This window comes from Aptenodytes patagonicus, chromosome Z (genome assembly GCF_965638725.1).
Source record: "Aptenodytes patagonicus chromosome Z, bAptPat1.pri.cur, whole genome shotgun sequence".
NCBI lineage: Eukaryota > Metazoa > Chordata > Aves > Sphenisciformes > Spheniscidae > Aptenodytes > Aptenodytes patagonicus.
The window spans coordinates 88516416-88530863 of record NC_134982.1 but is presented as its reverse complement, the minus strand read 5'-3'; the positions used below and the strand labels follow the sequence as shown (position 1 = coordinate 88530863).

Below are 14448 nucleotides of genomic sequence, written 5' to 3'. Positions count from 1 at the left end.
GAGAGCAAAGTCCCTCCCACTGTAAGAGAAGATCAGGTTCGTGACTACCTGAGGAACCTGAACATACATAGCTCTATGGGACCTGACGAGATGCATCCCCGAGTCATGAGGGAATTGGATGACGTAGTTGCCAAGACACTCTCCATGACATTTGAAAAGTGAGGGCAGTCAGGCAAAGTCCCCGCTGACTGGAAAAAGGGAAACACTGCACCCATTTTTAACAAGGGTAGAAAGGAGGACCCTGGAACTAGCGACCTGTCAGCCTCACCTCTGTGCCTGGGAAGACCATGGAACAGATCCTCCTGGAAGCTATGCTAAGGCCCATGGAGGACAGGGAGGTGATTCGAGACAGCCAGCATGGCTTCACCGAGGGCAAGTCTTGCCTGACCAACCTAGTGGCCTTCTGTGATGGAGTGACTACATCAGTGGACAAGGGAAGGGCCACAGATGTCGTCTATCTGGAACTCTGTAAGGCCTTTGACACGGTCCCCCACAACATCCTTCTCTCTGAACTGGGGGGGAAATGGATTTGATGGGTGGACTATTTGGTGGATGAGGAATTGGTTGGATGGTCGCATCCAGAGGGTAGTGGTCAACGGCTCAATGTCCAGATAGAGATCGGTGACGAGTGGTGTCCCGCAGGGGTCCGTACTGGGACCGGTACTGTTTAATGTCTTCATCAATGACACAGACAGTGGGATCGAGTGCACCCTCAGCAAGTTTGCAGGTGACACCAAGCTGAGTGGTGAGGTCGACACGCCAGAGGGACGGGATGCCATCCAGAGGGACCTGGACAAGCTCCAGAAGTGGGCCCCTGTGAACCTCATGAGGTTTAACAAGGCCAAGTGCAAGGTCCTGCACCTGGGTCGGGGCAACCCCCGGTATCAATACAGGCTGGGGGATGAAGGGATGGAGAGCAGCCCTGCCGAGAAGGACTTGGGGGTGCTGGTGGGTGAAAAGCTGGACATGAGCCAGCAATGGGCGCTCCCAGCCCAGAAGGCCAATTGTATCCTGGGCTGCATCCAAAGCAGCGTGGCCAGCAGGTCGAGGGAGGGGATTCTGCCCCTCTGCTCTGCTCTGCTGAGACCCCCCCTGCAGTGCTGCGTCCAGCTCTGCAGCCCTCAGCAAAGGAAAGACACGGACCTGTTGGAGCGGGTCCAGAGGAGGGTCACAAAAATGATGAGGGGGATGGAACACCTCTCCTGTGAAGAAAGGCTGAGAGAGTTGGGGTTGTTCAGCCTGGAGGAGAGAAGGCTTCGGGGAGACCTTCTTGCAGCCTGTCAGTACTTAAAAAGGGGGCTTATAAAAAAGATGGGGGCAAACTTTTTAGCAGGGCCTGTTGCGAAAGGACAAAGGGGAATGGTTTTAAACTAAAAGGGGGTAGATTTAGACTAGATAGAAGGAAGAAATTTTTTTATGCTGAGGGTGGTGGAGCACTGGCCCAGGTTGCCCAGAGAGGTGGTGGATGCCCCATCCCTGGACACATTCCAGGTCAGGTTGGACGGGGCTCTGAGCAACCTGATCTAGTGGAGGATGTCCCTGCCCACGGCAGGGGGGTTGGACTAGATGACCTTTAGAGGTCCCTTCCAACCCAAACTATTCTATGATTCGATGATTCTATGATTCTATGTTTCTAATAAACTACAAAAAATATTTCCAGTGTAACGCTCAGATCTTCTAATGCACATGGGTGAATAATCACATGAGACTGACTAGATAAAATTTTTTATTTGTAACAAAATTTTACATATTCAATCTAAAAACATGTATATTTAGTCATGGTATATTAAAAGAAAAACATACAGGAGTTTCAGCACATGCCTAATAAAATAGCTTTTCTTCCTTCTAACAGTTTTTTTCAAATCAAATACAACAAGACCTAGAGGACAATAGCAGAGGTTTTTTAACTATCATGTGGAAAACATTATTAGTGCAGAAAGCTTGCTTTGTTAGTCTCTGTAAAGCTTAGTGCTAGCTTGGGACAAGCATACACATATATCGGTACAGCAAGAATTATACGGTGCGACCCATTATTAAAAAAATTGTCTTCTAAAAGTGGATTTTGAGAGTTAGCTCTAATGAAGGACTCAGGAGTCGAAACTCCACTTAAGCCTAAGTCTGAAACTGTGAGCCCAAACCCTCTAAGACCTGCCTAAGGGCACGCAAGCTTGCCACCACCCTCCTTCTTTGACCCCAACATTGCCGATGCCCTGGGAGTTCAGGAGATGCTGGAAGCCTTCCTCCTCAGACATTTTACTTTTTTCAAAACCACTAGCTTAAACAACTTTTTTTTCAGCTGATTCCTGATTTTTACTTTATACCATAGTATAAAGAGGGTTTTTTTTAATACCATAGCAATTTTTACTTTCTACCATACAAAGTTATTCATAAATACCAAACTCAGTACTGCGCTAATTCCTGACTATCCATGATGGATATGGTCCTAAAGCCTCCACTAAAAAAAATTACCGACAACAGCTCACCGAGCATCATGATCTACTTTCAGTCACGTTTCTGAATGCTAAAGTATCAGTTTCAAAAATAGCTTTAAGATAAATACATTTCTACAGAGAATCATCATACAGAATAAAAATAAGAATTTATAGTAAGAATTATTCTAAGAATTTAAATTTATCAGATGGTCTATGTCTGCAAGGACAGCACATCTGCACCTGATACAGGTGGCATTATGGGGATACTCAGTAAAATGGAAAGCTGTTTTAATGTCTGAATAGTAGTATGCATTAATCTGTGAATAAATAATACATATTTTTACTGGCTTCTCTGTATAAAACCTGTGGTTACCACTGACTAAAATACATAGTAGCAAAATATTTCTCTTGGTTGGATAGAAAGAGTTTGTATTTCCATTAAGCCTATTTTTAAATGCCTATAAAACATTTCCAGAAAGTTAAAAATAGTGTTTTGTTATTTGTTATCTAGTCTTAAATTATTGGCAACAGACTAACTTCTAGCAAAAAACCTGGGAAAGCTTTCAAAATATTAAAAATTTAGGACTACATGCAATGCAGACAAACATTCACACAACTTTTGTATCAGTTTTGTACAAGAGGTTGGTATGAGGCATATAATCCATACTTTTGATAATTGAGCTGGCGGCTGGTAGAAGCACATGCTGTGACCGAGGATGCTATCAGGTGTCCAGGCAAGCTGTAGTTCAGCTGCACGGTCATTTTTGTTCATGACTTCATGCTTCAAAAAACTCTAAGTTTTATTTGTATCTATCCAGTTAACTTACACTTTTTTTCTTTAATTTCTACTATAATGATAGGAAATTTTCTTTTTTCACATTTAAGTTCAATACATACTACTTTCCTACTCATTTTCTTCTTTAATGTTTTCAGTTTTCTTTAGTGATCTTGAAAAAGCATTGTAATGCTCTATATTTCAGACTCCTTATATGCGAGATGTAGATAAGTATATCTCGTCTTTTAAAGAACTTTAGGATCTCCAGATGAAAAGTTAAAAAAAAAAAAGAATTATCATTTTTACATAAAACTAACCTCAGAATTTTGAGCCTGCAGCAGCCAGCTTACTCACAAGCTCTTTTTTTTTTTTTTTTTGGTCTAAAAATAGGAAAGGAAATGCCCTCTCAACCTCTGCAAAATATCAACAGAAAAAAAAAAAAAATCCCTACAACTCTAGCATGGAATTTGTAAAGAACAATTTACCTATAAACCTGTATTGAAATATGAAAACAATTCTTATAAGCAAAAAAAAGATTCAGCTCCAGCAATTGGCTGTTCCATTTTCATCTCACAGCTGCAGTTTCCAGGTATTTTTGAGATGGTCTGCTGTGGACGTTGGGGAAACACTATATAATTTTTTCAGTGTCTTTTCTTTGTCTTTCTAGGCTCAGCCTACATACCAGAATTAAAGACAGCTGGCAAAGCAGAATTAAATGTACAAGAATGATAATGAAGGGTTTAGTTTCTCGATAAGGTTTCACTTACAGAAAAGTATCTATGCTCAGATGAATACCCTTATGTAAAGGTTGGGTTCATTTTGTCATTAATATTACTACATACATATAAGTTAGTGGCATGACGAATTACTTAGGTCAAGAAAAATTGTTTTCTTGTAGACAGTAGTACAGACAAACTCAGTAGTGTCTGCAAGGGTCGTCCTAGTCATAATATTCAGGATTTATCTGTTATATCTGAGAAAGAATCCGTGCAGCCAGAAAATATAATCAGGTTTGTCTCACATGGTGTTATCATATGATGATAATTCAATTTAAACTGAGTCCCCACTGGGGAGGGTCGAGCTCAAAGTCCCGTCGCAATGGCTGACGTTCCTCATAGGGCTGGCGTACCCACGAGGGTCACCTCCCTCCACGCCAGCACATCAGACGTTTATGCTGTTGTCAGCTACCAGTGGGGACCTAGGATTACAAGACCCACTTTTCCCAAAAAAGTCACTAGTGCCAGTGAGTTTTCTCCCACAAAACCTACTGTCGACCTCCTTCCCTTTCCTCCTGGTCCCTACCAGTACCGTATGGATATGCTCTGTGTGGACTTAGCTCTTCCTGAATTTTCCTTAGGGGGAAAAATACGATATGACCGTACTAACAAAGGTGTTCTACAGATTATTAAAACAGTCTTTCTTCTCCTATTTATTGGGAGGAAAAATTATTTCATTTTTTAGATTTTTGGGAGGTACTATAGAATATAGTAATGCATAGACGTTCCTCTGGAATTACAATATCCACTCATATGACTGTAAGAGTCTCAGTAAAAAGAACTACAGACTTGACCTGAAGTAGAAAATGAGTAGTAACTAAAATGCTTATTAAGCCTACCCTTTATTTTGCAAACCAACAGACGCTACAGTAAATTTTTGCATTCTGAAACATTTAAAGAACTTATGAGTCAGCTTCTCAACTTCCTGCACTGCTACTGTGCTCCTATTGTACATAGATTTACAAAAAAAATCTGTTTTCAACAGATGCTGTTTTAGCAGCCAAAAATAACCATGAAAACCAATAAAATAACCAACAAAGAAATTAGAAGGGGGAACAGATGACAGTCATGTCACTGTCCCGTACTATGTTTAATCCCCACGGGTGTGAAACCCTTGTGCTTAAAAGAAACCTTCAAGATACATTTCGCAATGCTTTAAGGAAAAAAGTAGAGTGGTTTATTATCAAAGCAAGAAACACTAGCAAGTGCACTGCAGCATGGCATACGGTGTTCCAGGGGAGATCAGTATCTGTTTTTGCTCTTGACATGATTTTTACACTCCGTATAATTCCCGGTCTGAGATTTACCAGTCGAGACGCACTTTGCGTACGTTCAGTCTTCTCTACATTACTGTGCAATGGCATTTCTGGGAGTGGACATAGTTCCTGTAATCAGCAAGCTGCTTCAGGTACAAATTGGAAGGCCATCTGTGCATCTCTACAAAATTGCGCTCCTCCACTAAACAAAGCAATAAAGGAATTAAATGTAATATCCGAACATACAGCACAAGTGCACAGGCTGCAAAAAGTCTTTTAAAATAGGTTAAAAAACATTAAGGATATAAGTACAACTAGAAAAGTAAAGATGAGTGCTGTCCATTTTGCCTAGATCTTACTGTATTGCAGATGTAAATGTTACCACATGATGTTCCCTTGCTATTAAGTTAGCAATAAATAAGTTACTTAATAAAATAAATACAATACTTATTAAAGGGAGCAGAGAGATTATCCTGAAGGGGAGTATTCTTTATCCTTAGAAGATACCCAGATGTGGTAATCAGCTGTGAGGTTTTTTCTATGCTGCAACACTATAAAGGAGGGTATTTTAATCCCTATGCCAATAGTTTGTCTCAAGATCATTACAAAAAGCAAGGAGAGCATTCAGAATTTGGCAAGACTTTTATCTTTTCTTCCACGTGTTTTTTGTCACTGACAAAATCATGTAACAGAGTTTTAATCTATATTATTTAGATGAATGCCCTCTGCCTTTGCGGAAATATGCATTTTCATCCCCCTGCCCCAGATTTTCCCGAGTCAGCCCGCAGCAGTGGTTGCCCAGTCCTTTTAGGGGCTCAGACCAAGCCGGACAGAGACCAACACACAGCAGTGAGACCTGCAGCTTGGGGAGGGCTGAGGTCAGGGAAATGGGAGCAATAACGGGCAGCAGGCAGCGCCCTCCCGCTGGCCTTGTGCGAAACACAGGGCTGCTTCTGAAGATTTCAGCTGTCAGAAAGCCAGCAGAGAGCCGCTGCCTGGTGCTGCATTGCTCTCCCTGAACCTTGAGGTGATGCCCTGTTGTGGTGTCCTGAGTAAGAAAGGCCAACTGCCCGTAATGGCTGCTGTCTGGGAAGCGTGCTCCCATCGGAATGCGCCCGGGAGTGTTTGTGCCCTGGCAAGCCGGGACAGAACGGTTTCACACCATCCACCTGTATTTACTTATGTGCTTTTATTTCTTTCCTCCGGCTTGTTCAGTGCAAGTTCAATGCAGCAGAGCATGTCGACCCCTCAGTCAACCATATGGAAGGGACTCGAAGGAAGGAGAAAAGCAAAGGGCAGGCTGCCGGACATGCGGACACCAAATCTCAAAGGATACCACCCTGGTGGCGTGGTACCCTTTTCCTTCGAGTCAATCCCCAGGTGCTTTTGAAAACGGCCAACCTGGTATCAGCCACCCGCCAGAGACTTCAGAAATCTCATCCGACAGCCAACAGCTTTAGTACTGCTCTGCACCAGCCCTGGATGCTCCACGAGTGGTGGAAGCATGGAGGAAACTCCAGGTGATGGCACAGCAGACATCTGGCATGGTGATATTTTACAGCTCATCCCCGAGTTACTCGGGCGCTGTCAGAGCACATGCTGACAAGTGCTGATAAGTGATGTTTATCAGAAGCATCACTGAATAGGTTTCATGACAGGCTCGTACGCAGCCTGAGACCCATCAGGATAACTGCAACATGGAGACAGCAGCGCTATTATTACTACTTTCCACAGCAGAAAAAAATAACTTAATAAGCAATATTGGTAAATTGATATCTCACTGGGGAACTGGAAAATGGGTAAGCAGATGTGCCTAGACTGAGCCCTGTGGTGATCCTAAGCCATCGGGTCTCTGTGCTCTCCTGCCTCACCAAGGGGAAGCCAGAGGCAGCTCCCACCTTCACCAAATGGAGAGGACAACCTGATTCCTGCAGCTTCAGGAGAACCTCAGGGTGGCTGAGACCGAAGCCCTGTCGCGAGGAAGATGCCACAGAATGTTGCCAAACACACCCTGACACCTGAACCAGCCGGAAGGGAAGCAAAGCAAGTCCACTGTGGACCGAACCCATTGGTGGGTGACACCCACCAGCACGGGTGCCCTGCTCTTTCATGTTGAATCCAGATCGGGGCTATACAAAATGGACATTTCAGAAGATGCACAAACGGGCCGCTGGAAGACGAATTCCAGGTCCAAACAAGGCAGGGAGGACTTAGCTCTCCTTTCTTTGCTCATAACAAATACAAAGTCGTCCGTCATCACACATACACATATGAGCCTTGCAAATGAGGAAAGAGGACTTTTAATGTATTTTGGACCAAACAGAGCTTCAGTTCACTTATAAGAAAAAAATCCCCTTCTGGAATACACTGGCCCCATACCAATGACCTGAGTATGAACCATGGGTCAAAGAGATGCACCCATCAGGACCACCTTCATCAGGGTGATGAAAAATCCCATAGGCAATGAGCAAAACTTTCTAGAATTACATGTCAGGAAACAAATATACTGTTTGGGAAAATAAGTATCAGTTCCCTGGAAGAACCTGGGTTTATTTACTTGGATGGACATTAGTTATTTGATTTCATGAGATCTTCTGGAGAGTACTGTAAGAATCCTATTTTCTTCAAAGAAAACCCCAACCCTTAAAGAGCAGGTATTAGAAGTGACTCACTACCTTGATTCAAATATACAAACTAAACAAAATTATATAGATAAGGTGGAGGGGTTGACATACGATGACCAAACCACCCTAGTCAATTCAGTTATGGGTAGGAACCTGGCCATCAGCACAGGAACCAAAGGACAAGGGGGTGTGGTTGCTGGCTATGCTGCTCTTCATGTGTCGCATGCTGGTCCCACAGTAGGGTGGTGAGCCATCCAGCTCAGACTCTGGACTGGACTAGACTGTATAGCCTAAAGGAGTCCTAATTGCCTTCTCATGCAGAAGTGGTATTGTCCAGCACCTCGCTTCTGATCTAAGCACAACTGAAAAACATTTCTTTTTTTAAAAGTAATTGATAGATTACCTGAAAGATCTTGAAATTCAGGCTTTTGACTGAAGATGAGGTAGTTAGTGGCAATAAAATGAAGAAGCCAAGTTGAAAGGCAATCAGAATTGTGAAACTGTGAGAAGAGAGGAAACACAAACAATACCTAATGCTATCATGTCTAAAACACAACCACGCCTCGCATGTCAAAATATTTCAGATTTCCACTGTCAACATAGCAGCTTACTAAATAAAGTTTTGACTGTAGGAGATAACGAAGGAAAAGTCATCGATGGAAATATGTAAACAGATGGACACCCGAGAACGAGCGACAACACTCACTCCCCCAGTGGTGTGACCTAACCCCTGGGGCTGCTTTGGTCATCAATCTTGGAAATTTTTGTCTTCTGCACAGTAGCAGAGCTTCAGAAAAAGGAAGGTAAGGAGCGTGGCATGCTGGTTTTGTTGTCTCCTCTTTCTCCACAAAATAAGACAATATCCTGCCTGAGACTTGTAAACAATTCAGTTTTTATTTTCCTCTTTTGTTTTCCAAATCTGCCTTTACTGTCTGTCTCTCTCTCTTTTTTTCAGCCTTTAATCTTTTCTTTTCATGCTTTTTATGTATTTAATTCAATATTCTATCAGGTTAGATCTCCTTTGCCACTTGCATATAAAACAATTTTCTTTTTGACTGAGGAAGTAATGCAGCTGCACTTGCCTAAAACACATCTTTTCTGGTAGAAGTTGCAATCAAGCTGAATTACTGCAAAGTGTCCTTGATGAAGGAAATGGCACAGGTTATGGTATGACTGGACATTCTACAATAAAAGGCTGAAGAAGGCCTTATTTTAGCCAACCTTGTGCCACCAGGTCTCCCTAATCAACAGATTGTATACCAATGTTTGTCTTTGGGAACAGAAATTACTAAGATCTTAAAAACCTTAACAAGGATGTTTTAAAAACAAACAAAAACCCCACTAATTAAAGTCAACATATATATTCTTATTTAATACATACAACACATACATACCTTAGCTTTTTTGAGCAAGCTAACAATACTGAGACTTGTGGATGCCAGTTCCCTGCTAGGCATGCTCTGAAGCTGTGTGATAATGTAAAGCTCACAAATATGCTGCAGCCTCATTACTTGGTACATCTCTGCACAGATCAAGAGAGACATAGCTTGGAGAATACTGGCTGAAAAACAAGAAAACAGAAGTTACAGGTGTTTTACTTTTTTGACAGGATGATCAAAGCCACTTTTCACAGAGTCATCTTTTAAACACCTAACAATGAAGACAAAATCAAACCACTATCACCTTCTTTTATTTTTCACTATTATCATTATAAGTTTGCTATAACACTCTCTTTCTCCAGATAAACTATGTAATTAACAGGAAAAGAGTAGTTAGTACTTTTTAGAAGGCGAGTGTAATAAACTGCAGTCAGTATCCTATCTCCTGAAGATGCTGAGTCAAGTGCTGCTGGTCTGTTTAAAGTAGGTGGTGATTAATAAGAGGATTTAGCTTTCTAACTTCTCTTTCAGAAAAGAACCTCTATGATACGTGTACATGAAAATATAGTGGAAAGGACAAAGAGAAAACGGAGCAACCGTATTTTTAAAAAAATATGATACGGTGGTTGCATATTTGAACTGATGGACAAGGAAATGTTAGACAGACTGAAAAGAGAAACATATGGAAAACCTAAGAATAAGGCAGAATTATCTGAAAAGAAAACAAAAGCAAAAATACATATCACACCACTGTTCATTCATTCATTATATCAAAGGAAAATTATCTGTATTTAAATCATATTTCATATTCAGTATGTAGATTTTCTTCTCATTAAAAAAGCAGACATTAAGACACAAAGAATACTTTAGTTCACTTTTTCTTGCCAAATACTCCAGCTGACTTTTTTTTTTCTGGTTTTACATACAAATGAGATACTCGTGAATAAATAAGGTATTCTTGCAATTTAACCTTGTTTATATTAAACTTAACAAAATACATACTGAACAAAATGACAATTTTGAAATAAGACCCAGAATTAAGTTTAGAAAGCAATATTATTTTGATGTAGAAAGAAAATTCCAAATATTGTAATGGACCAGAAACTAAATTTCACATTTTTTTGTCTTGCTGTGTAAGCACAAAACCATGATATTTGTTCTGCCTCCAGCTTATTTTACTTAAATAAGATTGATTTTTTTGTTTTCTTGCACAATATGAACAAGTTATTTTTCTTGAGACATTATTCATAAAAACATTGGCATTTTTCAATGAAATAAATACTGCTACACTGCTTTCTACCAATGTCCCACTGTGGAAAAATGAGTAACAGGAATAAATGTATTTTTAAATTTTCTTACCTGGGCAGCAGGAGTCCGTATAAAGATACTCTAGAAAGGAGAGGAAAGTGTCTTTGGAAACCCCATACACTGGAACCAGAATACTATTTGCTTCTAGATAATTACCATTAAACATAGCTGCCATTACCTCACAGCGAGCTACCAGAACTGCTCTGTGGGCTGGTACGGTTGCACCTGCAGGATGCAAGACAAAATATATTATTATTTTAAATACATTGTAATATCTTGATTTTAAAGCTCATATTTTCTTAGAAGGCCTTCATTTCACTGAACATAACTTAAAACAATTTTAGAGTGTTTAAAATCAACAGTATCCAAGTGATAATTAATGACACACTCACTTTATACCAGTCAAGATGTTTACATCTGCCTAGTAGCCACCAGCAAACAAAAAGAAATACCAAATTTATTATGACAACCTGCTCCCAACACCAGGTGCTCAAAATATGGCAAACTTTTATCAGTCAAAAACAGGCTTTCAACTAGTATAAAATCTGACACCACTAGGGTTACACCAGTTTACACTAGCTGAACCTCTGGCCCATTGCGTAAATATGCAGTGCTGTGAATTGTTATGCAAATGAGTAATTTGTGTTCATCAGTAGTCCCACTGGTAATGAATGCGTGTTCCAGAAGTCAAACTTTCACATAACCACACAAAGCAGAGAAAGGCAGATTATCACAGATGAAATTCCATTAAATCCATTAAGTAAGTATGAATTTAACCAGATTAAGTATTTTGCCTAAATGAATTTCCTGATGGTTGTCTTACGAAAATAATGCTGATAAATTTTTCCAGAAATTTTGCCATTTTCTAATATTTGCAAGTGGATCATTTACTTTACTACAGCATTCGTAAGACCTAGTAAGGTTAACAGCCCAGCGCAGTAGAGGTCTTACAGGTTCCCAGTGAAAATGTTGGCAGCCTGAGCTCCAGCCCCGACACTCAGACTTCTGCAGAGTCCAGCTGAACTCAACAGTCCCGCAGGCAAGAAGGTGCCAAACAAGTGCCAGGCGGGACAGCAGCCAAAGACAGAACGAGAACTTACAGTCAGATATGAATGTTTTAATCAAATTTATAATAAATAGATCAACTGACATGCAAGATAAATATACTGTAAATACTTATATAGAAGTTACTGTCTTAATTTCCTCCTTAAACACAACCCTGCCACCTGCCTAACTCCTTGAAGACATCTGGCCCTTTTTCATTTTTCTTCTATTTCCATTCACTTGTGCTTCTATTCCAAATTGTCTGCGCTGCATACAAAATTTGTATGTTTCCATATAGAGAGAACATGTGCCGATGGTATTACATATTCACGCACATAACATGAGTAATACACGATGCAGATGTGGTGTAAGATACGCATGCAGTTTTGTACGTGCATGCAATTGGGTGTTTACCTACTAATTAGGAGGTTCAGTCACGTTATGAGTCTTTACACAGACATAACGGGCTCCCATTTTCAATGGCTCCCAAGTACTTTCCTAAGCTAGAAAGGTCGAAGCAACCCCCAATATTCAAGGAATTAGTTGAAGACTTAAAAATGTATTTGCCCGATCAAGACTAAAAACTTCAGTTTCTCTTAATAACTATTTAATTTTAATACAATTTTTGTGGCTGATTAATTAGAGACAAAGGCTTGGAAGATTTATCAAGCATTAGGAAAAACAGTTCACATTTTAGTAGTGGGTAACCACACTTTTTAAAAAATGTTTGTCAACCCATTTGGCAGTAATTTTTTTTCTGTAAAATATATAGTGGTGGTATGATTTAATCAAATTCCCACAAAGCCTCTCTCAGGAGTGGGACACTGAGATGAATTGTTCATGTCACTAAACTCAGCATCAGTATTTTGTTCTAATTTTCAAAGACCTTTTTGTTTTTTCTGCATATTAAAGAGAACATCTAGAAAGAATCTGCTTGTCCTCGTGTGCTTATGTTTGAGGGATTAATGCTTCATATTTGGCTCTGAGATTTAAAGCTGAAAATAATTAAACAATTGCCTAATCCTAAAAGGCCATTTCTGCATGAAGGGTGGGTGTGGACAAATAGAGAAAATCATTAGTATTTAAAAACCATCTCCTTCTTATTCTCACAAAAGCGTGAGACACTTTTTCCCCCCCGTATCTTTATTTTTAAGGGTGAACGCATTTAGTTTCCAGAAAAAATCAACCGTGACACTGCAGCATATTGGTGCACCCAAGCACATTCTTTGCAGACAAAAAGGGGACAAAAGACGGTTTCACCTGCCCGTGCCTTTGCCGAGGAGCACTTGGCATCTTTGTGAGCCGACCTACGTAACACCACCAGCAAAACCTTTGTAACTTAACGGTCTGTTACAGACAAGTCAGCACGGAGAGCCAGCCTCCGCTCCCCCACATCTTTTTAATCCTGGCCACAAAGAGGACTCAATAATTACCATCATCTCAACAGACTTTTTTTTTTAAAAAAAACCCAATAATTTAGATGTTTCTTTTCACACTTGCAGGGTTGTGCAATAGGCAGGTCTAACCTAGGCGCCCGCAAGGCTGAAGGTTGCTTTCGTAAGGAGTCACCTATCATAGAGAAGTTGCAGAGACCTGTGACAGAAACATGAAGATCGGTACGGGAGCATCTAGAAGGGCAGTAAAACACAGCAGGTGTTGATAGCACCTAGACTAGCAGGTCATCGAAACCCCAGCACATCTACGTGCGTTTCTAGGGATGCCTACGCTGGGGGAAGAAGGGCAGTGAATAAAGCCTGTGGAGGCACTGGAGTGGGACGTAAGTCCCTGTCAGCTTCTGGAGGGTAGAGAAAGGCACATCCACAGGCAGCACCAGCCTGAGACAGACAGAGGGAATGTGGTCAGGAGTCAATAACCAGCATCTCTGGTCTTTTCACTGAGGGCAACCAGTGTAGACGTGGCCACAGGAGTCCATGCCTCTCCGAGGTTTGATGCTGGGCAGAGCCCTTGGATACATCCCGGTGCTTGTGCAGGTGGGAACATGAGCGAGATAAATAAGTTTTAAAATAAAATCACAGTCCCCTGTGATGCAACCCCTGGTTTAGCCTTGCTACCTTGGTGCTATGCCATTGCAGGAGCCTTTCCTGCAGCACACCCGCCATTTGCTAAGCCTCCGAGGGGTGTGTGTGAATCAGAAGGGCACAAAGTCTACCATGACAGGCAGAGGGCATTCGTACAGGCTCAGCCCTGATAAACCACGTTGGGGGTGGACACTGCTGTAAAGCATCCATAGGGACAAGCGTCAGTTCTAAGGAAAAACTGCTTTCCACAGTGACAGCAAAACATATACATTTTCTTAATCTTGACACAACAGAAAATACAGTCACCTCCATTTCCCAACTCTCCTGCAGAGAGGATAAATGCTGGAGACGCAGCGGTGCCCATGTCAACAGGAGCAGAGGTACCGTACCTTGTATTTTGAAGATGACATCAGCTAGGACAGGCGTATTAAAGAACAGCCTGAGAGAAGTATTATACAGCCGTTTTATCTGGTGAGATCTGCAGTCCTTTACAGTGTTTAGCTGCAAAATAAATTATTAATAAAACACTGTCATGTATAGTTGCCCACAGAGTAAAAGATTACAAGACATCATTTATATGGGAAAACTAAACAACAGCCTTTTGCTTTCTACTTTATGTTCTTTTGCTAATGCTACTCAGCCGTGCCTCTCGCACGTGCAATCCTCTGCCATCATCTTTATCGTTCATTTTCCTATTTCCCACAGTGCAGCAGCTCCAAGGCGTCTCTGTCTCCTACACTCACACCCCAGCTCTTGCCGTGGTACTCTCTGACCTGTGACAAAACTCCCCCATCCAGCACCTCTGGGCAGGTTTG

General features: G+C 41.3%; 1 protein-coding gene across 1 annotated transcript in view; it reads right to left on the bottom strand.

The window, feature by feature from the left end:
* Positions 1 to 2697: 2697 nt before the first annotated feature.
* Positions 2698 to 14448, bottom strand: part of RHOBTB3 (Rho related BTB domain containing 3) — a 30913-nt gene continuing 19162 nt past the window's right edge. The window contains exons 8-12 of the mRNA XM_076362689.1: positions 14023 to 14134; positions 10602 to 10775; positions 9258 to 9424; positions 8267 to 8363; positions 2698 to 5441 (exon numbers count right to left, since the gene is read on the bottom strand). Of these exons, the coding sequence (XP_076218804.1) occupies positions 5326 to 5441; positions 8267 to 8363; positions 9258 to 9424; positions 10602 to 10775; positions 14023 to 14134 (666 nt within the window). The 3' untranslated portion in view covers positions 2698 to 5325. The remainder of the gene's footprint in view (positions 5442 to 8266; positions 8364 to 9257; positions 9425 to 10601; positions 10776 to 14022; positions 14135 to 14448) is intronic.